The 27,668-nt window shown below is 39.2% G+C and overlaps 1 protein-coding gene across 6 annotated transcripts in view; it reads right to left on the bottom strand.

Moving 5' to 3' along the window:
- Positions 1-1,623: 1,623 nt before the first annotated feature.
- Positions 1,624-27,668, bottom strand: part of TOX3 (TOX high mobility group box family member 3) — a 105,731-nt gene continuing 79,686 nt past the window's right edge. For 2 of the 6 annotated variants that reach the window (XM_072827083.1, XM_072827079.1), the window contains exons 3-8: positions 26,971-27,225; positions 14,112-14,381; positions 9,548-9,775; positions 7,712-7,792; positions 2,898-3,641; positions 1,624-2,606 (exon numbers count right to left, since the gene is read on the bottom strand). In XM_072827083.1, the coding sequence (XP_072683184.1) occupies positions 2,571-2,606; positions 2,898-3,641; positions 7,712-7,792; positions 9,548-9,775; positions 14,112-14,381; positions 26,971-27,225 (1,614 nt within the window). In that variant the 3' untranslated portion in view covers positions 1,624-2,570. Of the gene's footprint in view, positions 3,642-7,711; positions 7,793-9,547; positions 9,776-14,111; positions 14,382-26,970; positions 27,226-27,668 lie in introns of all 6 variants that reach the window. The other 4 variants (XM_072827084.1, XM_072827080.1, XM_072827081.1 and 1 more) reach the window with 3 other exon arrangements.

The following is a 27,668-nucleotide window of genomic DNA, read 5'->3' as shown; positions in this document are numbered from 1 at the left end:
CATTTAAGAGGAAAGGTAGTTACACCATTTAGAAAGCCCACTAATCAGATACGACATTTCTCATGCCTATTTTTCATTGCCCTGACTTATTTCTGACCTGTAACAACAAAAAAAGAAGTACAGCAGGTACTTACTGATGGTCTCAGGAATAGGAATCAGTCCCATGTATACACTGAAATGCAAGTTGATTCATAATATGCTTTGGCGAATCCTGAGAAACATAATCTGGTGACAGGGTTGGAGAATTGTTTTCATGATTCAAGCCTTTTGACATTTTAAACATACAGTTTTGCCTGATGATTAATTTTCTTAAACTGTAGTAATTAAACTATTTTTTTTCCTTGAAATTGACCGTCAGCGGCTTAGCAGCATTTAATCAAATGTGATAAAACCCAAGATTTATAAAATCATTTAAGAGATGTTACAACACCTGCCTCTAACTGCAAACAGTTGAAAACAGACTTCGCTTGCAATTAAGTCTTATCACTAGTGACATTTTTTTCCAAGCAATACTTCATGGGTTTTCAAAATGACAATGACAGAACTAATACACAATTACTGTCACATGTAGTTTAGCAATTAATTTTGAAGACATTTGTCTAAAGGTTTCACAACAGAATATAAAATGGTTCTTATTGTTATGTAATGTTAGTTTCAATTCACAGAAAATCTCTTACCATCAGCTCGGCTTCTGATGGGTCTGAGGCAAGCAGATCATTTCTTTGTGGAACACAATTGCCTCCTTGTAGATGTGATTAGGCATCATTCTAAGACTGTTTGAACACTGATACCTGTCAACTAATACATCTTATGAAAAGCTTCAATTTAGACATAAATTTTTCTGCAGCAAGAAATCTATAAATTTATAATTAGAATCTCTTGCTGTTCAATATTTGTACATAATACAGAGTACGAGAGGATTATGAAATATTGAAAGCCAAATTCATTATTCATAGCCCACAACATACAGTAAATATTCTTTGAAATACAACAACAACTTTGAGGAATCTATATCCCATTATTTCTGAATGCCTTGCACACGGGAGCTATGGACACCATAACCCACACCTTCATTTTTGCCAGATTAGGATTCTGGTCAGGGTTGACACTTGCTGTTTTTAATTTTCATTTTATCATAAGCAGTTTAAGACTGTTGCCAGTGGTAATTTGCAATTTTTATCAAGACCTCTTCATTATAGCTTCTGACAGGACAGATGCTGTAATTAATCATGCAAGACAACTGGGGATAGTGGTCACACTGTTCTCAAAGAGGAGCCACTACAGAGCAAGAAAAGGGGGGGAAGAAATGAACACTGAAATAATTATTTTCACCGTCCTTTTTAATAGCAATAACAACACAATGCCGGCTAGTTCTAGGCCCAAACAGAAGACAATTGCTTCTTCCTCTGTACTTACCTTGCCACTTGCATCTTAACAAAAGGATCATTAAAAAAATATTTCTGATTTTTTTAAAAGGTCCTGGGCTTGGGCCATACAATCCAAATTCTTAGCAACGAACATCCTATTTCCAAATGAACACAGAGGATGATGCTTTGGCCCGAGTAAAAGCTGGTGTGTATGTGGCGTCTTTTCCCATCATATACGTATTCAAGGAACCCAAAGTGAAATTTGACATATCATTTTATTTGAAAAGTGAACATTTTCCTGGTTGTTGCATCAAAATACAGTCCACGGTTTTTACTGAAATGTGTTTATTCTATAGCAAGATAAAAGCATTTTTGTTTTAGTTAAGCAAAATACAAACAACTTAATTGCTGCTATCATAACTCATAAAAAAGTATAAAACAGCATAAAAACACAATAAGCAACGTAGCAATGAATGGTTTATGTCACCAGTGTTTACGTTAAAGCCTCGTTTATGAAAACTTTACAACACATGATATGAAAACTTACAACTTTGAAAGAAAATATTTACATTGATTATTCAGATGTGGTGCGTCTTTTAAATATTCTACCGGTATCACATCATAATAAAAACTCTTGCATTTTTTTTTAAATCTTAACTTTTTGTAATAACTGTTTTCATTTAAGTGCATTTCCCTTTTTAAAAATACAGTGTTTTTATTTTTCGAAACTTGTCACTCAAAACACAGAATATAATATTCACATTCTTTTCTTCTAATTGGAATGAGTATGATGGGCTAACAGTGGCCATAGATATCGTTACAACATATACTGTGGTTTGATTTGGAGAAGTCATGGGTTAAAAAAAGTGGAAATGAGTCAGTAATGGAATCTAATCACTTGCATTTTTTTTTTCTTTTCTGGAGAGATTTAGGAAAAAAAAATAAGAGCTTTGGCAAAAGTCTGTGATTTACATTATTTTTTTTTTTCATGACAAAAAAATGCCATCAACTATTCACGTCATACAAATGTTTGTATGAAACTGGATCTCCGTATTTCAGGTAATTACGACTGTGCTTTTTATTTTTAGGGCTCCGGAAGTTCGAATAGCCTCGAAGTGTGGTTTATTCACTTCTGGGGAAATAAGGCCATTTTCTATGACTCAGAGAGGCCAGGTTACAGTCCTCAGTATGTCCCAGGATTCATTAAACGGTTTGATTCACATATTGTAGGTATATAGCCTGAATAAATAAAAAAAAGGCATCACATAAAAGAGCACAGCTTCTCTTGTTTAGGAACAAAGTGATTTATAGTCAGCTAGGAGATGGTACTCAGCTACACTGTGTTCTTATTGCCTATCTAATAGACACTTGAGAGGACCATGTGATCTGTTACACATTTCGGCATCGCCAACAGCAACTTACAGGCTGCGGCGGACGGCGGGCGAGCCCTCCTCCACCGCCTCCTCCGGGCGCCCGCCTCTGAATGCACCTGCACCTGCCCGCCGCGGGCCGTCTTCAGAAAATACTGACCTGTGACAGTACTTGAGTCTGTGTCTGGGCCTGTATTTGCGACTGGTGCTGCTGGGAGGCCGGCTGGGGGCTCCCGATGGCGGGGAGGGGCGATGTCATCTGGGAGGTGGCGGGGGAGTGCTGCCGGGGCGAAGGCTGGGACGGGTGCTGCAGGTGCTGCAGCTGCTGCAGCTGGATGTGCTGCTGTAGCTGCTGCTGCAGCTGCTGCTGCTGGCTGATCTGCTGCTGGAGATGCTGCTGCTGCTGCAGGTGCTGCTGCATGTGGTGCTGGAAATGCTGTTGTTGCATCTGCTGCTGGATCTGCTGATGCATCTGGTGCTGCTGCAGTTGCTGCTGCTGCATCTGCTGCATCTGCTGCTGCTGCTGTTGTTGCTGCTGCTGCTGCTGCTGCTGCAGCTGCTGCAGCTGATGCTGTTGGGTTTGCACGGAAGGGCTTACTTGGGTGGAGGACGTTGAGCCCACCAGGGTCGTTCCCATGGAGCTTATCAGCGGGGCCCCAATGTTCGATGGCATGTTGGCTGCGATGGTGACCGATGTGACAATCTGGTTCATGGGGAGTCTCATGGTTAGGGGTTTGGGGGCGATCGACCTAGGGAGTGATTGTTGGAGAGTCTGAGGGGAGGCTGACACGGTTCCGTGTTGTGACAGCGGAGGGTTGAGGAGGAGCGAGGATGTCAGATTGGTGGACGCCAGGGTCTGCTGGACAGAGCGGATGGTCTGGGCTTCTGCGGATTCAGCAGCAGCCTGCATCATGGAGGAGAAAATCCCCAAATATTAAGATACCCAAGGACTGGCTGTTATTTAAATGTTTTTAAGTATTGTAAATGGATTTTAAAAAGCGACTGCCAAAATTCGTTCTTCCCTGTACTAGAGTCTCTTGTCATGTGACTTTTTAGCTTCCCCTCCCCCAGAGGTAGCATCAAATTCCCTACTCCTGGGATCTGGGCTGGCCCTGAGCTCTTGCAGTCGCTCTGGGAATCTGCCATCACCATGTGCGAGATAAAGGGGCACGTGGCCCAGTCACCACTCAAAAGCCAGCCAGCTAACTGCCACATACGTGAACAAGCCCAGGCCCGGCCAACCTCCATGCAGACCAACGAGCAGGCCAGAATCCACTAGTCCTGCTCGTTGGTCTGCATGGAGGTTGGCCGGGCCTGGGCCAGTTCCCTGGCCCCCTCTGAGGTAAATGCTGTTCTGTTTAAGTCACTGGGCTTTGGGGATGGTTGTTACACAGCATGATGTAGCAAAGGTAACTGATACACATGTTCAAGAACAACATGTCTTCAGCAGTTAAGTCTGAGCTAACTCTCATCACTAAGAATCATATTGAAAGACAACAGAGTAGCAACTGCCTGAGTTCAAATCCCACTCTACCACTTAACAACTCTGTGACTCTGGACAAGTTAATACACCCATCTGTTCCTCAGTTTCCTTACCCATAAAATGGGGTTTTATGGCTTTTGCCTTATACAGAGGTTGCGAGAATTAAACTAACTCATGTTTGTTAAGAATTTAGAATAGTGCCTGGCCCACAGAAGCATTTAGTAAATGTTAGCAATTTTCATGAATTAACAATTACTGTGACCAGAAAACCACTACTCAAAAACATCAAGGCTCTGTACTTACATGGCTGTGTATGACAAGTGCTCACCTGAATATAAGAAAAATGTAACTGAATTCCTCAGAGATATTAAATGAGAGTATTTTACAACCTAAGAAAAGTTTTAGTTTATCCAATATTTTCAAAGATCTCCAGATTTCAACACTTGGCTGATGAATAAGCTGTCATAAGATAAACAAGTGATCTGATTTGAGGCTTAACATAGAGAGAAATGACCTATTAATTCTGTGCTAAAAATAATTATTTATTTTTAAATAATTATAATTATCTCCACAAAAATAAAAACTTTTACTCATACAACAATGATTGCCATGATTGCTCTATTTTTTTTCTCTTATTCTTCATAAAATTGGGTGCTTTGGGAGGGGGTTAGTGGGAGCACCTTGGAGGCATCCAGCTGATAGTCACTCTCTTCAAGGATACTATTTATTTCCAGATTTTTATTACTCACATTTAAAAAATCTACCATTAGAAGGAAACTGAAGGGTGATCTTGTATTGAAAATCACTTCATGTAGGAGAAGCCATTGTTGATGGCTTCTGTTTGAACACACTATCTTTGGGAAGCACCATCTATCGGTGGACAGCGATGGTTTTGTGCAGAGGTTTGGTGGGATTGCATTCCTACTGGAGGGGTACATTTTAAGTCTAAGGTAGGAAGAAACCCTGCAAAGACTCACTGATCACCTTTAAAAAAAGTTAAATCACCCATCAGGTAAAATACACAGGGTCATCCGTACAAACATGAAAATAATTCTTATATACTCTAATGTTAAAAATTACCCAGGTAGTCTTAAGGATGAAACTACTATGGAAGTCCACATTTAGGCCCCTGGGCAATCACCCCAGTGTGCCCTTAAGATGCCACCCTAGAAGCAAATAGAAATGAGCAGATGAGTGGAAAGAGGCCCTGCTTGCCTGCTCCATTTACTCCCTTATGTTTTAATATTAAGCTCTTACTAATTTTTGTTGGTTGTTGGGAAGATTAAAAGTAATAGCAGAGACACATTTTAAGAGAAGGGGCCTAGGCTCTGAATGTAGGGGCATAAGTTAAGTGCAAATATAATGCAACCCTATTTATGATTCTAATGAAGGCTGAAATTTTGCTGCCTATGACCTCACTGCTTGGACAAGACCTTACCTCTTGGACGAGACCTCACCTCCTGGATGAGACCTCACTTAATGGATGAGATCTTCTATCTGGGGCACAGAGTTCAAACTTAGGCTTCCCACATGATGGCCCTTCACTTGAGGACCAAGATCACATGCCCTCGAATCCTTGTATCCCTGATCCATTTAATTATTTGAATATGGTCTGATTTTCAGTCCTCACCATCATGGAGGCAACCCTCCAGATGGGCTTTCTGTTGGTTACCATCTCTCTTTAAATCATGGGCTCCAGAATGGAACCAATTCTTCAGATGTGGTCTAATCATCACACTGTACAATTAGATTCTACTTCCTGTGAGATCACCACATTAGAAGCTATTTTACACTTTTGGCTCAGACTGAAATTACTTTGCGCTTATGCTTCAAGGACTATTTTAGTTACCTGCCAGGGCTCTGAGTATCAATTAAGGATGCTCTCAAACTACACTAACTTAATGAAAACAAACCAAAACAAAACAAAAAAACCAAAAGCCCCCCAACAAACATCCTTTTCTTTTCTTTTCTTTTTCATCCTTTTCAATTTAAAACTCTTTAAAATTCTATCCTCTTGGTTTTCGGGAACCGCTGAATTCCATTTGGTGATACTTTTGAATCCCGATTCTGGTACCCAGTGTATAACTTTTAAAGGTATCCCTTCCATATCAGTCATAGGCTCAATTAGCCCAATCGTGGTTGCTCTTTCCCGAGTGCCTTTTGAGATACTGGCTCTTGGCTGAAATCCATGTGTGGTCAATATTTCATGCTCTAATGCACCAAGATCACCTATTCCTACTTCTGGGTAAATGAATGAATAAATGATCCACTTAGGAAGTACATGCACACTGTTCCTCTATTTGTGTCACCCTATCTAATCAGCCAACTATATACCTCCATTCTTAACATCTGTAGCCCACACATCTGGCCATTTGCTGCCAATATGCAAATCTGAGGCCAGAACTGGTACATCTTATAATGTGTGTCTTTCAGCATCTCAGAAAAAGGTTTTGCTATTGACCTGATGAATGTTTCTGTTTCTAACGAAGGGGAAAGTGTCCTCACTGCTGACAGGAAAAAAAAAAAAGGACCTCTCCTGATCTGACTTGAGCAGCTGCCAGGGGTAGATCTTAATATAAAGAAAGAGCTCAGGTGAAGAGAGAAAAAAAGGAATTAAACTCTGTTTAAATGGCTTTGCCAGCAACAGGGATGATGCCCTGTAGCCCAATGTGGTACTTGAGGCAATAAGCATGACAATGGAATGGGATCCCCAGTTGCCAGAGGAAATACATCAAGAACAAAAACATTAGTTCAAATTATTCTCCCCAAAGCCTCTCTAAATTCTAGGAAGGCTAAAGACAAAGTTAATTAAATGTTAAAATATAACCTAATAGCTCATGCTCCTTTTGGATCAAGGTAATAATAATCTAGGCTGACATTTGCTTTGGGATACTGGCGCATTTTATAATACATCAGGGTCCATTTTATACTCTATGTATAATACATATACACGTCTTTTTTTTAAGTACTTGGAGCATAATTTTATTTTAAATAATCATGAGGTTTATTTATTTATATGATGTGGAACAGTTTGGTCAAAATGCAACATCCCCTATTACAGTAATACAATAAATTGGAGAATTTATGATAGGATGTCCCAAATAGGACCAAACAACCCCCGGTTGAAATAGAGGACATTCTCACATATCTCAATCCCGGACAAAGAGTAAAAATAAGAGGCTACTGAAGATTCGTCTTTCATATTGGTGTTTGTTAAATAGTTTCAACACACAGAAAGAGACAGCAGTGAATCTTCTGGAAACATTTGAGACTCAGCAGCTTAAACTAACTCCTATTTTTTTTGTGTGCCATCACTGTGGTCATCTCTAATGGAAACAAGTTAGGTTTATGAGTTGTTCAAGATCCCTTTTTTGGGTCAACTCCAAAGGGAGCTGCCTTTATGTTTTCAATGCTTGGTGTGTTGGGGGGGATGGAGGGTGCTTGTTTTCAACATGGTGACTCAGAGACTGGCTTTCCCTGCACAGGTTTACCTTTGAAACGAGGCTGGCCCGGTATGCAGCCAAGGCCTTCAGGTATTCCTTTTTGGCAGCTTCTGTTTTCCGTTTATAAACCTATAAAAAAGACCACAATTAGCACCACCTCTAGCATACAAATTCTCAGCCACAAAATGACGGCTGCACAAATGAGGTCACAACATAACTCACCTAAATCACTGGTCTCTGTGGCTTTGAGTTTTAAATATGAACACACACACACACACACTCACACACAGAAATATTAAAACCCTGCTATCCCCACTGGGAGCACAATTTTGATGTTTACGATTATAAATGAAAAAAGATTTCCGGTTGTAGCACAAATGCCTTGAGAGAAACAGCTGAGGGCCTCATGCTCAGGCAGCAGATAAGGTTGCAAGAAGAGTCAAATTGGCTACAAATGGTTCAAATTACAGAAAATCACGAGTTTCTCCATCAGTGTCTTCTTTCCCTTATCCATATTTCTCACTGGCACTGAATCAGAGGATTAAAAAACCAACAACAGGTACGGTGTGTTAAAACACAAGAGAAAAAGATGAAAACACCTTGGTTTTCTTTTGAAGAAAAAAAAAAGCCAGAAATAGTTAAAAGATAAGAAATTTCCATTAGTGAGGTCAATGAGTTACATAAACAAATCCCAATTTGTTAAACGTGATGTGCGCTTCCTTTTCTTAATGGTGTCTGATGGCTGTGTGTTAGACCAAAGCGCAACCATCTTTCTCTCCAGAGTTAAAAGATGTAGCAGTTTGCCAGTCCCTGAGGATTACATTTCTGGGGCAGAAAATCACTGTGCCACATACAACAATAAGCTCACAGCAAATGGGCAAGTTCTATAGCTGCATCATCCCAAGCTAGTAGGAATGAGGTCATGATTTGTAAAGAAAAATCAAGAGTTTTCTTCCACGTTTCATTCCTGAGATGGTTATTCTATTTTATTACTAAGATAGGTAATATATGTCCTGACTGAGGACATATAACGTCCACTCCTACAAATGGTCATTGGGAGTTTCATGCAAGGAGCAAGGAACCCCTTCTTCCTCTTCATTTGTGCGGAGGACCCCAAGGGGAGGCCCAGGAGTCAAGGCCCCTAAGGAAGTTATCTCCCACCAGCTTGGCTAGTCTCCCCATACCTCTCATATGGTCGAGCTTTCAAATGAACTTGGAATAAAATTTCAAATGCCCAGTCACAATAATGAGACTCGTGGGGGGGCGGGGGGGGGGGAGGGTTGGTCTTCAAAGTTTGGAAACCCACCAGGACAGCACAAGGGTCCAGACAGATGATCAAAGAAAAGGCAAGGGGTGGGGGATGGACCTAATCCCTTTGTAGTGCCCTTTCTGAATAAAGAGGGCAAATTCCTCATTATTTAAAATGAAAAGATGATCTTCAAAAGTTCATGTGTGCAGGATGCTGCCCAAATTTCCCCATTTCTCCTCTGAATGGGTTCTGAACACATACTCTTAAGATGGGGGGCAGAGAAATCTATATAGCTGGGAGGGGCTTGGATTTATACAACTGTGTTTCTAAATTCCATAGCTTAGAAAGGTCCTGATGAGAAACAGTCAGATTAAGTGAAAGTTCACTCAGAAAAAGTATGAGGGGAGCCTGGGTGGCTCAGTCGGTGAAGCATCTACTTTCGGCTCAGGGCACAATCCTAGAGTCCTGGGATGGAGCCCTGAGCCTGCTTCTCTCAACCCCTCTGCCCACCTTACCCCCCTCACATTCTCTCTCAAATAAATAAAATCTTTTTTAAAAAAAGAAAAAAAAAGGTGTATGAAATACTCTGGAAACCTTTTCATATACAGACGTGTGCTGGATCTTCTTCACCTCACCTGCTTTTGCTCTTCCCCAAGGCTATCCCACATAGATGCGACAATTTTTGAGACCTCTCCAAAGGTTGCATTGGGGTTTTGCCCTTTAATTGCAGCCTGTGTGTCCCTGAAAAACAGGGCATATGCAGACACTGGCTTCTGGGGCTCGTTGGGGTCTTTCTTTTTCTTTTTCTTTGGAGTCTTGGGCTTCTTGCCAGAATCTGGAGCAGCTCTTTTCTCTCCAATGGCCTGCAAAGCAGGAAGAAAATTCACTGCCTAGAATGTACATCTGCAGAGAAGGTGGCAAGACCTACCCAGGTCCGCCACTGTTCTTTTAAGGTTTTAGTCAGCAGATTCATCAACAGACCAATCCCTGGCAAAAGCAGGGGAGGGGTGAGTTTTCTTTGAGTTAACTGGACAGCAGAGATTAGCATTTAGAGCATTGATTAATGAGACCCAGAAGTATCTTCAATATCTTCACAACATATGCTCTAAATAGCAATTATGAGTAATGAGAAACAGAACACTCTGTACCAGGCAATGAAGTGTGTGCATATGTGTATATATATATATGCATTAATGTGTACATATACAATATTTTATATTTTCAGAAGTTTTAGAAGTAAATCTAAGTAATCTGGGATATGAGCATATTCAGATATTTTAAATGAGGAACCTTGCCATAGTCACATGCCATATATATATACATGATCAGTTTGAATCAATTTTTCGAAGCTTCATTTTTTTTTTTTTTTTTTTTATTTTACCAGAATGCTACCTTGCTCATGGGTCTCCAGAATGGAGACTCCAATGGAAATTAGCTACAATCCTTAAGTCTGTACAATAAAAGAAAGGTCATCTTTATTTCTTTAAGTAATGATAACTTTCAAAAGAACAGGATAACAAGAAATATAAAAAATGCAAAACTCCTTTAGCTGGAGATAAAGAAGAAACTAATATTCTTCATTAAAATTAAAAACCTGGGGATCCCTGGGTGGCTCAGCGGTTTAGCGCCTGCCTTTGGCCCAGGGCGTAATCCTGGAGTCCCGGGATCGAGTCCCGCGTCGGGCTCCCGGCATGGAGCCTGCTTCTCCCTCTGCCTGTGTCTCTACCTCTCTCTCTCTATGTCTATCATGAATTAATAAATAAAATCTTAAAAAAATAAATAAAATTAAAAACCTGTACAAGAGCAATCACTGATACTTAAAATCACCAAAACTAAAAAGAAGACTGCTAAGAAAATAGTCATATGGAAAGTAACTCTGTTCAGAAGCACACTGCCGTAGGGACAGTAAATACCTCACATATATTTACCTTAACTCTCTGAGCTCAAAGCCACAGGAATGACACGGGTATAGCTCCCCACATTTATCTACCACTGAGCTCCAGATTCACCTGCTACTCCCATCATCTAATTTCCATGATCATATAATATACTTATTAGAGAAGTAGGAAAAAAGATGGATCAGCCTTGTGGTATCCTCGTTGATTACAATATGACTGTACTGAAGTTAACTTCCATCGAGAGTGCTGAAATGTTTGACAAAATCGGTTTTAAAAGCCAGCCCATGAGGAAGATCAACAGAGAGACTCCAGTTACTAACAGATAGGTTTTTAATGGCCTTGAGTCTCGAATCCTAAATTCAAACTTTCCAAGAGCATCATTACTTTCTGAATGAGAGTCATTTGGAACATAATCCAATTACTAAAATTCTTAGAAAACTGAGAAGTAACTGGTCTCTGAGAGCTCTGGACCCTCAGAGTGTTGGGGAACCCTGAGAGTCCACCTCTCGGTGGGCTGATCACATGCTCCACCTGAGTGATAACATATGTAATTCATACAAGTAGTTCTCACACTTCACAGGGTGGTGAGCCACATCTCAGCTCTTCTCCAAAATGCCATCTTTCATTAGCTCACACGAAGAATTCAGTAACTTTCAATGGACTTTTTTCCCTAAATTCTCAGCATAAGCAAGACTTGTTTAATTCTACCTAAAGAATCTGAACTTGTAAGGGACTCAGATGCTTTTCAATTAGAGCTTCAATGGGGGCCACCGTTTCCTTCAGTGAAAAAAGACTGCTTTAGCCCCACGAAAAAAAATCCAGAGACACAAGATTTTTCTAATTGAGTCAAACAACTAATATTGTTTTCCTGGAAGACAAGCTGGCACTGTTTTCACCAACAATGCCCTGACCGATGGCAAGGTGAAAGTCATTTCCAGGGCAGCCTTTTCAAAAGAAGAAGAGCTCGGTCTCACGCTCTCTGCAAACAGCATTCCAGGGGTGACAACCTTTGATAGTTCCCTTGGACAACCATGACTTTCCCTAATCATCATTACCTTTTAAGAATAAACCCGAAATGAAGAATCTCCCAGTTTAAACAAAAGCTCAGAATTAATTTTCTAAAGAAACCTGTATGTAACTGACCGAAGAGAGTCGGGAAAGGTGGAGAAAGAGTTTTCTCCCGAAGAGACACCATCAACGATCATTTTAATCTTTCTTTCTCAGCTCAGTTGCTTCAAAGATAACAAACTGGATTCTTTGCCTTTACACAAAACCTAGACCTCTGCTTAAAATGGAGGAAGCAAGGAGTCCCAGATGTTTCTCCTTGGCCAGGACAATTTCAGCGTGGGACAAAAGGGAGTAGAAGATGAGTGGGAATGGTGAGTGAAATGGAAGGAATCCATTTGAATTGTGTTATGGCCGGTTGTAACTCAGCTGGGCCTTATTCATTCACATCTCGAGTTTCTTTATAATTATTGTTTCTCACTTCACCTTAACAGAAATCCCTGTGAGTGTGAACAGTAACTGTTAGTGCATTTACCCAATCTGTGTCCAGTAGGATGCTAACACATCAATGAAGTGCTAGCATTTCCAGTGAGGTGCTAACATGTCCAGTGGGGTACTAAGATGCCTGGTGGCGTGCTAACCATGTTGGGACAGATCAAACCCTCCATCTTCAAATCCCTGCAGTATATTCTAACCTCCCTTCCCCTCCTCCTCCTCACTCTCAGCCTTCTCTACTTCCTCTTCTTCCATTTGCTACCTAAAAATAAATGATGCTCAGGGCTCTGGCCCTGACTTGCTCCTTACACACTCTGAGAAATGCTGATTTCTTCCATGTCTTCACATCTCTGTGCTGATGATCCTCAGATCTGCAGTACCACCTCCACTGAACTGAGTTCTAGACTCAAATGTGGGTGCTTTGAATTCAACCCATACTATGCCAAACTCTCATCTTCTTCATGGGAGAAAAAGTTAACACTCCTCTTTCTGCACTGATTCTCTCATGTACTTAATGTCCATGCTTGCTCTCATACTAAAATCCCACTTATCCTTCATTCCTTCAAATCCCAGTAGATTACCACAACTGCATGGTTCTCCCTCTTACAAGTCTCAACTAATCTGGTACTTCCTGTCCATTCACTCCTGTGCTAAAAGGAAACACTTCATAACAAGTGTTGATCCGTTTCCTGTCCTCCTGTTCCTCCCTTTGTAATGCATTCCCTCTAGAGCCAAAGCCATCTTTCTAAAGCATTAAGTTGCTTATGCTACTCCTCTATCCAAATAATTAATCAGTTCTCAACTACCTGCAGGAGAAAGGCTACCACATTTCAGCTACTGCTTTCTTCAATTCCTATTTCTTTCCTCCTCATATCAAACTGTTCATGATACTCATAAATTGACATGTACTTCCATTGCTCCCTCGACCAGAATGCTGGCCTCTCTCTTCTGCCTCACAAACTTTTATGTATCCTCTTAGACCTAATTCAAATATCACCTTCTCAATAAAGTCTTCCTCAAATCACTTCCCCAAGCAGAATCGATTACAATCGTAGCACACCAGATACATCAATTATACCTCTAATCACATCTGGAGCTAGTATTAAACATTGCTTTTCATCCCCAGTGCAGAAACCCACAGCTAGTAATTCTCTTTAAATCTTTATATCCCCAGAACCAGGTAAAAGGCCCAGCACAGAGTAGGTGTACAAAATATTACAAGTAAGGAATGCATAATTGTATGCCAAGGATAAGTAACTTTAATGAAACAGAATACCTTTCTAAGCATTCAGAAAAGTCCTCCCAGCAACTAAATTTTTACAAACCATGTATGTCATCTCCGCGACAAAAGCAGAGATGTGGAATGATGAGAACTTACTAAGTGATACACATCATAGAAGGTGCAAGGCTGTCAATATGACAGTGACTCGGCCAACTAACTGGATGAAACTTATCCACACGAACATTAACTTAGAAGCAGAGCACTTCAGAATTCCTGGGGGATCTAGTGTAAACTCTCCCTTCACAGAACAGGAAAATCATGCCTACAAGAGTTAAGTGACATGTTCAAAGCCTTGCAACCAGTAGAAGAAGCCAGATCTCCCAATGTCCAGTGGAATATACCTTTCAACAGAAAATGAGTAAGTAAAAGAGTGAAGAAAAAAATTAAACCATCATGAATTTAAATGATAGCCAAATCCACAAAGAGAAAGAAGATAATACCATGAGTGAAATTCAAAGACACAGCATGGGGTGATTCCAAATTCTCCAGTAGGTGATATAACTAAGGCAGTCAACTTACTCTGTTGGATTCATCAGCATCCTCTTCATTGATGGAGCTGGAAGGGGATGGGGTTGCCGATTTGCTTGCTGGTGGTGAAGGAGACGTGTGTGGCATACTGGCACCTCCCAAATTCAACCCCAACTGGGCACTGAGCTGAGACTGGTTGATGGTGGTGAGCTGAGTGGGAGGCATGATTCCAGAGCGAGCAGCATCAGTCATATGGACGATGGACCTCATGATCAAGGAGTGATCCTGACGATACTGGGGCACTTGTGTGTGGCTCTGGTCCTAAAAAGGCAACAGACAACAAGGGTGGGGTGAGAAACTCTTAGTTTTCCCAAATATCAACAAGCTGAAAATGTTAGCATTAGTTCCTTAGATAGGTCTCCAGGATGATGGTCCTATTCATGAACTATAAGGACTTGTGCCCCAAAACTGAAAGTCAAAAACACAAAACCCAAATTATCCAGCCTAGCTATTTTGCTCTGGAACTGTCCGCAGATGACTTAAAAATAATAATAATAATAATAAAAGACTATTGGCAAAGAAAGAAAACTTCCAACTCTTCTTGCTTATTGAGGAAACGGACCAGGAAGAAACGGCTGAAGCAGAGGTTCAGTCCTTTCTGGCTCACCAGTGGGTCCTCATCCTTCTTACACACACATTCTGGTTCCATTCCCCTTTACCCAGCTCTGTGAGGGAAGGCGAATCCGTTCTTTATTTTATCCTTCCGGAAGTGCATCTGACCATGTACAGAGGATGGGCTTAGGGAGGCACAGAGCCAACATCTGTTTGCTTCAGGGCACCCTTTTTCTAAAACCCTCTGCGGTTAACCAGAGGGTCATTCCAATTCTGAATTACATTGTCAGTAGCATCTGGAAGTCATTCAATGTCTTTAGGATTGGATATCACTTTCTTCTTCTTAAACCTGCTTTGTTTTCTTTCGTTCAACCCACCATGATTTAATGGATTAATGGATTTTTAAAAATATGTATAAGGAGGAGGTAGTGATCATCAGAATGGGCTTCTCTGAAAGTTACTATAGTCCCTTTCAAAAGTGGCCTTCTGTTTTTGGCAGTCATATAAAGGCTTTAGAGTTGTTGCCTTTCTTGTTTTAATTCCAAAGAATCAAAAAATGAAGACATGCTTTTAAACAACTTACTTTAAGACTTGTCATTTAGTGTGAGTCTGTGATTTTTACTGAAACCAAATTCTCTTGACTCACAGCGACCCAGAATCTAATTTTATACACAAGCCTAAAAATTTTTAAGTGTTCTTCTTTTTGAGTCTTTCTGATAAGATATATTTTTGCTCTTTAAAGAAACAAATGAGTTGTAAATATCTAAAATGGAGCATTTGGTTTCTTAATATTAAATATATAAATGCCGCTAAATAAGAAGCCCTAGCTATCAATAGGAAACTAGTTGAATAAATTATGACCTACTGTCCTACAAAGTATTATGTAGCATTTTAAAATAATGAATTAGATTTATGTGTATTGACTTAGAACAGAGTTTCCAATCTTGGCTCTATTGACATTTTGAACCAGATAATTCTCTGTTGTAGGGCTGTCCTTTGCATTGTAGGAGGTTTACAGCAACCCTGGCCTCTACCAGATGCCAACAGCAACTTCCCACACCCCAGCAGTCATGACAATCAAAAATACCTTTCACGCATTGTTCCTTGAGGGACAAAAATTTTCCACCTGAGAACTAGTAACCTAGTGTGATAGCCAAGATACCATAATTGAAAAAACAAATTGTAAAGTAATTACAGAGCATAGCCCCCTCTTTTAATTTTTAAAAGATTTTATTTATTTATTCATGAGAAATAGAGAGAGAGGGAGAGACACAGGCAGGGGGAGAAGAAGGCTCCATGCAGGGAGCCCGATGCAGGACTCGATCCCAGGTCTCCAGGGTCAGGCCCTGGGTCTAAGGCAGACGCTAAACTGCTGAGCCACCGGGCTGCCCTAACCCCCTCTTTTTTAAAAAAAGGAGTATCTAAACTTAACAGTGGTTACATTATAAGGGGTAGAACTGGAAGGGCAAAGAGGAGAGCATCTTAAATGTTTCCATTTATAAAAACACAAAATGAATAAAAAACACACTTTAGTCAGGAAAAGCTAAGAAGACCAATGAGTAGTTAAAATCATGTATCTAATTGCTAGGGTTTCATCTTAAATATATAAACATCCAATTTCTTAATAATTTGAGTTATTAAATTGCTGTGGCATCCCTAAGGAAATGTGTCACATGTACCAGAACACTCCCACTCTTTCTTGTCTCGCTGACAATAACCATATCCTCTTCCAATGTTCCTAAAATATCACATTCTATTGGCAGGTGTCCCTCTGCAAACTTGTATCACAGAAGTGGGTTTTATGTTATCAGTTTGTTCTATTTTTTTTTTTTGATTAGCATTCTACCACTCATTTAGCCTTTTCTCCTCAAAAATTTGAGCTGTCTACTCTTCCATGTTCTTTTTAAGTTCCACCATTGTTTGCTTACATCACTTCCACCCTCCAACTGCTGGAAATTAAGCTATCTTCTTCTTTTTATTTTTTCTAAGTTGTGTTATTATTTTTTAAGTGGGCTCCATTCCCAACGTGGAGCTTGAACTCACGACCCTGAATTGAAGAGTCATGTGCTCTACTGACTGAGCCAGCCAGGTGCCCCTTAAGCTATCTTTTTTTTTTTTTTGTAAGATTTTATTTATTTATTCATGAGAGACAGAGAGAGAGAGAGAGAGAGAGAGAGAGGCAGAGGGAGAAGCAGACTCCATGCAGGGAGCCTGATGTGGGACTTGATCCCGGGTCTCCAGGATCACGCCCTGGGCCGAAGGCAGGTGCTACACCACCGAGCCACCTGGGCTGCCCCCCTTAAGCTATCTTTTTTTTTAATATATTTTTTTAATTTTTTTTTATTTATGATAGTCACAGAGAGAGAGAGAGAGAGAGGCAGAGACATAGGCAGAGGGAGAAGCAGGCCCCATGCACCTGGAGCCCAACGTGGGATTCGATCCCGGGTCTCCAGGATCGCGCCCTGGGCCAAAGGCAGGCGCCAAACAGCTGCGCCACCCAGGGATCCCAGCTATCTTATTTTTAATTCTACACTCCATCTATGTTCTTCAGAATACATTTTAAAAGTCCTTTCAGACTTATTTAAATCTGGATGTTTTAAGTATTTAGAAGGAAACTCCAAAGTCCATTTGAATTAAGTATTTTAATTCTGACTGTAAAAGAATAAATTGACTGGCATGACCATGAAATAGGATGATCTGATTTACACAACTTTCTCATTAACACAGAAGTTGCTTTGCTCCAATACCTATGAAAATCAGCACATACAGATAGTTGTTTGACTTATCCCATCTACAGCATTCCAGATGGAGCTCATGGTCAAACAAAAGGCCAAGAAGTAAGTTTTCTTGGCTTCATCAGCTCTGTAAATTCTACCTGCAATGCCACAGAGCTAGTTTGATGGGAAAACTATGCTCTAGGGAGCCATGGCCCAACAGTGAAGGCAAATGTTGACAGAGAGAGATGAATGGGGCCCCGGGCTCTCTACCACCATCACCCCCGCCCCCCTTCAGTGAAAGCACTCTGTATTCATTTACTTTATAAATCAAGAGTGCTCATAACACTTCACTTAAAAAAGAGAGAGAACTAATGGGGATTTTCTGAAGTGGGGACAGAGTGAAGACCATTCCTGAAGCATACTGGTGGTGGGGCCTAGGCCATCTCCAAACTTCGAGCCATCCACACATAGCCTTCACATCTGCAATCAAGCTGGCCCCATCTTTCTTATCTCCTATAGGACAATAGACCAAAGATCTCACAAGTATTTTCAAGTAACTCCTGAACCACATAATTGATGCATCAAAATGTGTTAGCATTTGCCATGGTCTCCAGCTAGCCCATAAAAACTTCCTATGTGTGAGGATTACAGTAGAAGATTAATGGTAAAAGGGACTCTTTACAAATTCAAGTTCCTTTAGGGCTGCCAATTATTAACAACTCACTTTGGTGAAGTTGGTGATTCTTAACAGCTCTAATCATTTTCCATACAAAAGGTAACCTTTGAAAGACACTTACTTTGATCTTAGGACTCCCACTTAAAGAAAGATGTTAACTCAGTTTAAAAGTATTTACTGAGCACCTGCTATGTGCCAAGCCAGAGAAAGGAATATACCAATGCTCAAATCCTTAAAAACTAGAAAACTAGCACATGATTCTTTCGACATTACCCAAATTAAACCTAATTTAGAATGGACTAATAAATTTACTCTGACAAAGCGTAGGCAAGAATAATTCATATATACTCCTCAAAAATAGCTTGCAATTTCTCCCAGTAGTCACGACACCATAAGGAAATATAGAGTCATAGATAAAGCCCTAGGAAATTTAATGCATTTTTGAAAATCATTACCTCTCACTTATTAAAATTCAGTCTTAAAAGAGTTACCAATGATCAAAGCAACTAGTGGGTTATAACAGATTGCCATGATTATATCCAACATAAGAGCTGAACACTGGTAGCTTTCACAATTATATTTTATACCTAGAGTTTACTTGTATCATTTCCTAAACTGTTCATCCTTTGGGAAAAACTCATGGTCCCTTTTTGGCCTCATTCTGTCCTCTGATGTTATTAGGTAAGAGTTTCCCAACCTCAGCAGGATTGACACTGTGGTCTGGATAATTCTCTGTTGAGAGAGGAGTATCTTGTGCATTGTTGACTGCTTAGCAGCATCTCTAGCTTCTGCCACACTAGATGCCAGGAACCTCCCCTCCCCAACCTGGTTGTGACAAGCAAAATGTCTCTAGACATTGGCGAATGTCCACTGGGGGTGGAGGGTAAAATCCCCCTCATTTGAGAATGACCTTATTAGACAAATATAATGGAAAACATCTTAGGAAGATGGATTGTGGAGGATGCGGAGGAGCCAACAAGAAAAGGAAGGGAAGGAAATCGTGTTCCAGGCAGAGGAAACAGCATGTGCAAAGTCTGAGGTGGAAGAGAGCTTGGCATGCCTGAGAAATGGAAAGGATGTCGGTATAGATGAGAGGATAAATGAAATGGAGTGGATGGGAGAAGTGGGAATGAGCTGAATTGTGCAAGGTGGGGTAATCAGGGAAAGCTTCCTGAGGAGGTAACCCACTAGAGCTGAGGTATAAAAGGAGAGTAAAAGCTATTAAGTTAGAAAAGAGGGAAGAGCATCCAAGGCAGAGAATATGTGCAAAGGCCTGGCACACGAGTAAATAAAGGAAAGGGCAGTGTTACCAGGCCAGGAAAAGCAAGTCTGGTTAGGAAGCTGGAGATGCAAGGAATGGCCATAAAATGACAAGTCTTGTATTCTATCCTAGTAAGTCTGCATTCTATTCACAGTGTAGAAGGATGTCACAGTAGCTATAAAGGCTGGATACCTATCTAGTGGGGTTATTTATTCCAATAGATCTTAACTGATCACACCTCAAGGGCAACTCATCTAAATCAATGGCAGGACAATTGGATTATAATATAAACGATATAAATATAAATCCGTACCCTAACACTAACCTACGTTTTGAAGAGTACCCAAGTCTTTCTAAATGGGCAGGCCATGGACTTCACAAAATAACAGGATGCACACTGCCTTGTCTTTGCCTATCAGTACAATTCAACAAAGCCTTAATGGTTTGTGTAGGTCTTGCTGTGAAGAGTGCTCACCTGAGGCCAGCTTCTCTCTCCACCTAATAAAAGAGCCCCTTTGTCTTTGTTTTAAAAAAGGAAACCATGGAATGGATATTTCTGATAGCAGTCCTTCATTTTCTTCAATTGGCTGAAATCCAGTCTATCACTGAACATTAAGCATTTGAGTAAACTATTAAAATCTGAATAATTTTATGCTAAAAAGGAAACTTTGGATCACTAGCACAAATTAAAAACAGGGGACACCTGGATCAACAGAATGCCAAATAAAGACCAAGAAAAGGAAACAACACTGTTGTAGTCTGTCTAAATATGGGGCCTGCCTAAGGCTCTGAGCCAGACCTCTGCTTTCTCTTATTTAAAAAGGATAAAAGAGGTGTGAAAGACTTATTAGCCCCAAACTGAGACTTTCTCCTGGACTTAATCAAGATTGAAAGAAATTGGCAAGGTGAAAAATATCCTCACTGTGTAAATCACAATGGGGTACCACCTCGGCCATGCTTCATATAAAGATATGTGGGGATTCCGGGAGGGGGTGTCTGGTGGGAAATGGGCAGTTTGCTCTCACTTTCTTAGGCAACAAATTTCAACCTCCTCTACATATTATAATCTGTTTTCACTCATTCTATCAGGCCTGGAGCAAGAGACCGGTCTTCTATGACATCTTCTCAGTACATGACTAGGACTGCCCTCCCTCCCACCCGTGGCACTTATTATAATATCTTTGTGCTGCATGCTTAGTAGTACATAATGGCATTGTTGAGTACTGGGTCTTGGTTTCTTTTGCAAATGCGAGAGAGAGGCTTTCCAATTGACATCTTATTTGAGATATGGCACATTATTATCGTATTTTACTTCTTTTTTCTTATGACAGTGGTACTTACTTCCATCTGGGCTGATTTTACCATAAAGGATTTTTAAACATCTAATATGCACCTTCCGTGCACGTTTATAAATGATTATTCTCCATAACGATCCAATGGTAGATTTTCATAATAGAGGATAGCATCTAATTAAGAAGCAAATAATCCAAATATATTAGCGAGTGTGACTAAACACATTTGCACTGGGGTGTTTTTAATCAATATTTCTTGAGAAATGGAGCAATTAAACAATTATCAGTAATAAAAACTGCTTTGTATTAATAAAGATCAGAGAACTACAAGTATGAAATTCAGGTCGGTAATTTTATGCTCAATTATTTAATCTACGTCCTATAGCAACGTTAAAATTTTGTCTCCAAGTGAACAATAATCAACTGTCATGCACAGCTAGGGTATTCCTAACCGCACTAAACCCTGAAACAAACAGTTAGGACAAATGCATACCAATGATAATTATAGACCTACATACCACAAACTTTAACTTCATCAAAATATCTGCACTGAAATAGATAATTTTTACTTAATAGCTACTCTCAGGGTTATAATCAAACATACCTACACATGACTGTTTTGTGAAAAACAGTCTTCCCAAAAGTTAATTAATAGTTTCTTAGCAAAATAAAATTTCCAAGAGTTTACCATAAAACACTTAATGGTATTTCCCTCATAAGACCCTGTAACTCCTTCGTTTTACCAAGGAGTCAGCTCCATGCTTATTTTATTCAAGCCTCAATGAAAAGTGAAAAGACGAATTCCATTTTTTACAGCTGTTTATACTTCAAACCCCTTCTTCCTCATTTTTAGTTAGTAGTCAAGGTATGTTCTTAATGGCAAATACACATTCTTTCATTTATTCGTATGTTCAACAAATAAAATATTTATTGAGAGCCTAGTATATTCCATCCCAGGTGCTGTTCTAGGCGTGAGCCTGACAGCATCCCCTGAGACAGGCCAGAGGAGGGGACAGGTTGTGTAAGAGCAAAGAAGGCCATTTCAAAGAGCAACAGGTGACATGAATAAAAGGAAATGGGGCAAGAGCACAGATGTAATGCTCACCCCTCTAAAAAAAATGAGCCTCAAGCCAGTTTCATTTGACAATCCGAAGGACGTAATATGGTATCTCTACTGTCCCTGACACCCTAGGAAGTGCTAATGGTATCACCAGATAGTAGGTAACTACAGATGATTATGTCAAAAACAAGATACGGGGAAATCATAACTTTCTAACTCCACTTTTCCTTGAATGTTATAAATCAAGCAAGTGATCACATGTCACACTTCACACAAAGCTCATTGGGTTTAACAGAAGTCTAAAACATGCTCCCCTTTTAATAGATGACCCTAACACCAACTCAGCCTTAAACACAGCACTCATATGTTCAGGACGAATAGGTATTTACAGATCGAGAAGAAAGAATACTTATTTAAGCTACACATGGTACAAGGAAAGCTCTTTGCTCTACAAGAAAAGGCAGCTCATAAAAATGTCTGCGGCCTGTGTGTTTTGGGTATGCAATTGTCCAGGTGTAGTAACTGCTAAATTAAAAGTGACAGTGGACAATAAACATCTCTAAAGCAGTCATCAGCCTCCGAGTTTTTGTATGACATGGAAGAGACACTGGTATTCATGAAAGCAACTTTGTAAACAGTATATATAAACACTCTCTACCTGTTAAGAACAACGTACGACACATTATTGGTCTCAGCAAATATTTGGTAAAGGTTCATACCATTTCAATTTTATGATTTGGACTTGAAACATATGGGTCCCGTTCCACCCAAAGTGGGTGTTTTGCTTATGTAACTTGTGTCTTTTCTACTGTTAACTCAGAATAAAATTATTTTTTTTTTACCATACTCTGACCAAAAATAAATCTAACTGAAGTAATCATTCAATTTGTATGAGACTGTTGGTACCTCCAATGGCTATGTGGCAATTGTCCTGTGGAATGTAGCTCGGCAGACTCTATTGACAATGGCAATGAACATGTTCATAACAATAATAAGGGCTTGTTTTAATAGAACGTTCCACGCATTAAACACATTAATGATCCATGAAATAACTGTTTTATCTGTAACACATTAAGCAACATTGCTAAAACAATGTATTAATTGAAAGTCTGCTATTTCTCTAAATGTAAGATTTTTTTAAAGTATAAAAATGGCATGAAAGTTGTTTTGTGAAAACGAAAATAATTCAACTTTGAAAACAAAGCCATAACAAATGACTGTGAGAAAAACTTTGAAAATAAGCCCGGTAGTTTTCAATGTATTATTCTGCTATATTCCCATTTCTCTGGTTAAAAGTGGTATCTGTCCAGAGTGTGACTTAAGAGTCTTATGAATATTTTAAAAGCTTTTAATTTTCTTCTCTGCATGCATGTCTTCTATAGGACTTTTATCTCTCCTTTTCTTTCTCTTTAACTGGTACAGAAACTTCCACACTCAAATATGCCTCCCTTACTTCCTGCCTTTTCAATTTCCTAACACCATGTTTGATATTACCAGAGCAACCAGAGTAGCATTCATTTTCTATAAATATGTGGTATCACAATTAAATCCAAAGCAATATCAAACAGAAAAATGTCAGTCCTCTAAACATGAAATATAATGTATGAAGAAAAAGTATGTGAATTATCAGTGTGTTTTATAAATTCTCTTTTGGGGGGCATACAAAATATCAGACTAGAGACAATTATTTTACTGTCTGTTTCTTGGATATCAAAGAGAATTTTGAAATTCATCAAAGCTAACCTTCTGTTATGTACAACAGGCTAAGCTGAAAAGAATGTTAACAAGTTCAATTTTCATTCAATCAGCACTACTGCTCTCTGAAATGTTTCATTGCAGGAAAGAAATAAAAATAATCTATATGGTAATTATGAGGATGAATCCCCCAGTAACTTTCAGCTACATGAAAGGTCAGTTCTATTCAAGATATTTTATCAGTCCCCTGCACATACTCCTGTCCTGTCATTTTAAATCTGAACAGCATTTTATTTTCCCATTTACAGCTACCTGCAGAATTAAGTACTTAAGCCAAATAAGAAAAAAAAAAAAAAAAAAAGAAATGTTGAACGCTGGCAAAGGCTATAATAGCACAGAGATAAATCGTTCAGCTGCTCTCTCAAGCCTCTAGGGCTGCAGATTTTTCTTCTCCTGGTGCACTGTGGGTATTCAAAACTTGTTCAACATGATTTCATTTCATTTCAGGCACTGCCTCAGAAAACTAAATTACAGAATCAATCATACAGAAGGTCAGAGTGAGACTTCATTACAAGTATTGCATGCTTGCATGAATATCTTTCATTTATGACTGACCCAATATGTCACAATAGCTGTCTAGTAAAAATAATCCACTTTCTGAAATTGATGTACTACTGATGTCAATGCTACTCAGCAGGCTGGGCAGATTATAGAGAGGTGTTAAAACACACACACACACACGCACACGCACACACACACCCCAAACCCTTTGGAGCGCATGTAGTAGATTTTTAGAATCGCAATCATTTGGAGATTAAAATAATTTCCAGATGAGCATCTGAACTGACAATAATGATTAGAGGTAAAGATTTTTTAACCCACATATACTGCTGGTTTGGACTGGCCAGTCGCATCTTGTTTTAAAATATACACATCCAGCACACACAAATCAAGGTTGTTCTTTGAAGTCACAAATGCCTCGACATTCAATTTTTCAACAATTTGCTTTTGACTACGAGGGCATTATTTGCATATTTTGAGATGTGAATGCTAATCATCGGACTCTTTTTAACCTGTCCTTTTTGTTCCTGCTCTCTGTTTTTAAATATAGTGGCATAAATTTAAGGAAGTTAAACACGGTTGTGCTTGTTGCCAACAAAAATGCAGCTAATCGGTAATGTGACAAAATTGTCAGTCTTTCCAAAGGAAAACCAATGAAGCTCTGAAGAAAAGCTGGTTCAATACAACATAAACAAGCTGGCTTTTCTCCTTCTAGGATAGTCTTAATTCACCACAGCAATCCTTAACAGACAGCCATATTCATTTGGATAATAAAACTTCTTACTTGCATAAGGTCTGAAATGTCCAATGCACACTGGGAAGCTGAATGCATGATGTATAAAGTATTATTTATTATTTTTCTGGTGACTTTCCTGAGGGAAATCTCCGAGGAGCTGCTGTGGAGTATTATGATGTAGCCAGCCAACTCGGTACCCGGAGGGAGATATAGAAGAACCTTGACATAGCCTATTTTTAACCATGCCTCTGGCGATTCTGAATTCAAGTTTATAGGTGAACATGTCAGGTAGTACATAGAACAAAGCCAACGACACATTGTATTCATCATAATTCTGTCCAAGTACATTTTATTTTTTCTAACATTTGTGATTTAAAATCCCATGACATTTCTTCAAGGTGAAATTCTACTAGGATTTTCAACAAGATTAGTTTGTTTCAAGCCAAAATAAATATCACTCAGGTTCAGCAAAACTTCAGAAAGGCACCCAATAAATGTGATGAGGTCCACGTAAATACCATGACAACAGCCTGCACTTAGCTAAAGCACTTATACTTTTAAAAATCAATGAAATAATTCAACTGCTTTAGTGATTAGCAATACATTACAAAAGAAGCATTAAAAATTGAGTCCTCTCTCCCAAGGCCAGTCCGTGAAAGCATTGTTAAGTGTATGTGAATATCATAATTATTTTATGATTCCATCTTTAGTTCTTTCCAATATAGTAAATTCAATTGACCATGAAATGAAATTTCATAGTCAAAATGCCTCCTTTACACTTTTTTATAGCAGCAATAACAGTTTTATAGCTTTAAGGCAAGGTAATTCATCAGATGTTTAATTTAAAGGCAGATTCTTATATTATTAATAAATATTTACCAATTTAATAAAAACACATTTTAGCATGCATTATATGGTCTTTTAACTATTTCTGCAACTTCAATGAGCTCGCTGAGCATCTATGAATAATGGTGAACCCTGATAAACTCCCCTGGTGACTAAATATCCTTTTTATTTTTATGCTTTTCTAGGCACAACGCTGCAAGCCTGACTTGGAGAAACAGAGGACAGAACCCTTCATTCCAGTGTCAAAGGGACAAAAATGTAAGAAAGTCCACAGGAAACAATTATTTGTGATGGTGAGGAACATTTATGAATACTTAATGACCATTTCCCGACTGTTCACTGCATTCTTTTCTGACAAAAAAAAAAAAAGTAAAAATAAAATCCCTGATGTTCAGCTCCAACACAAAAGATCACAAGCAAAGAAAATTATGTTGCCACAATCCTATTTGGGAAAGTAATCTTATATTTCAGAGAGCACGCTGAATCTTTGCACCGCTAATCCACTACATATTTTGCAATCATCTGTTGTTATCTGGGGAATTAACAATGAAACCAATAAACATCACTGGCATGGTCCTAATGTGCAGAGAAATATGTAAACAAGCAATAGGATTTGTTTTTTGTTATACCAACACATCTGTTTCATTTTATCAGGGTTAAAAAAAAAAACCCTATAAACTATTAATCTTGTTTTAAGATGTCTGCTTATACCTCACCTAGATAGACACAAATGTATTATATACTATGATGGGGGAAAAAAAAACAATCCCAGCAGAAGACTTTAAAATACTTAAGCAGATTTACTCTGGTGATTGCTGACTATAATTGCACACTAAGAAAAATAGAACCAAAATTATTGCATTAGTGATCTTGGCTCTCTAGAGTGCCTTATTCCATGTTTATGACAATAAATAACACAATTAGGTATATTTCACACAATAACCCACTCTCTATTTTCCTCTGCTGGCTAGGAGCAATTATTCTTTTTTCCCTTTCTCCGTATCACAGTTTGATATTTCATTTGAAGTAGGAGCAAATCATGTATCATAGACATTATGTTATAATCCAACAAATGCAAAAGACCTAGGTACCCAGTAAGGGCCTCCATTTCTAAAATCTCTCCTGGGCAAACTTTCCACTCAAGTACATCTTTGTGTTAAACCAAAGCCAAGAGAAGATTGGCTACTTCCAAATCAATGATTCAGGTTTGTTGACAATTATTTCAAATCAGAAGGATCTTATTGGGTCATCCATCCTCCAACGGGGTTGCTGATGGTCATCAACCAACCCATAACCCTCTTCTCCCTGCATTTAAATGGCACGAGGACGAACAATCCTCAGGTCCATCGGTAAATAGGGGAGAAGCCCATTCCGGACCACGAATTCTCAGGTCTTTACCATAAGAAGTGCAAATGATTAAAAAAACACTTTCAAGCAATAAATGTAGTGCCTACCATATGCAATCCACTGCTATGAAGCACACCATCTTGTTCCACAAGATTTCTTGAGATTGTAATGGAAGGAAGATCCAGGCTTTGAGGGGGAAACTGGGGTGTGAATTCACTTCCTTGGGAAGGCAATGGATCGCTGAGGCCTTGAAAGGGCAGAAGAACATCGGGCATGCCCAAGGCAGGGTCTGATTCTGGAGGAGGTGTGATAGGGGGAATTTCAAACTCCTCATCCCCGAGGCTTGGTGTATGGAATGTCTGCTAAAAGGAAACAAAATATAGTTATTTTCATATTCTGTTCCTCTGTTTTATTTCTCCTTGGAGGGAAAAAGAAAGATTTTGCATAAAAACACTGCATAGCTACACCAAATATTTATTTCTCAAATGAAAACATCTTAAACACAGATTTCCATATATAAAGTTTTGCTGATCATTCTGATTAAAGATTTAAGTCTCATTATCATATGGTTTTAATGGAGTATCAGTATTAACAGTTTTTTAATGCGTACTTAATTAGCAACATCTGTCTTTGTTGTTAGTTGGAGCATCAGCGACATTAGATTTGGCTATATAACAAATTGCCACTTTATTGATATGTTAGCGAAACAGCTCAAACCGCTTACATTATCCACATGCTTCATAAAATGCTGACGATTTTGTGGTGCACACACACAACATTAATCCAGAAGTGAACATTACACATA

Source organism: Canis lupus, chromosome 5 (assembly GCF_048164855.1).
Source record: "Canis lupus baileyi chromosome 5, mCanLup2.hap1, whole genome shotgun sequence".
NCBI lineage: Eukaryota > Metazoa > Chordata > Mammalia > Carnivora > Canidae > Canis > Canis lupus.
This window is presented reverse-complemented; position numbering and strand designations above follow the sequence as displayed.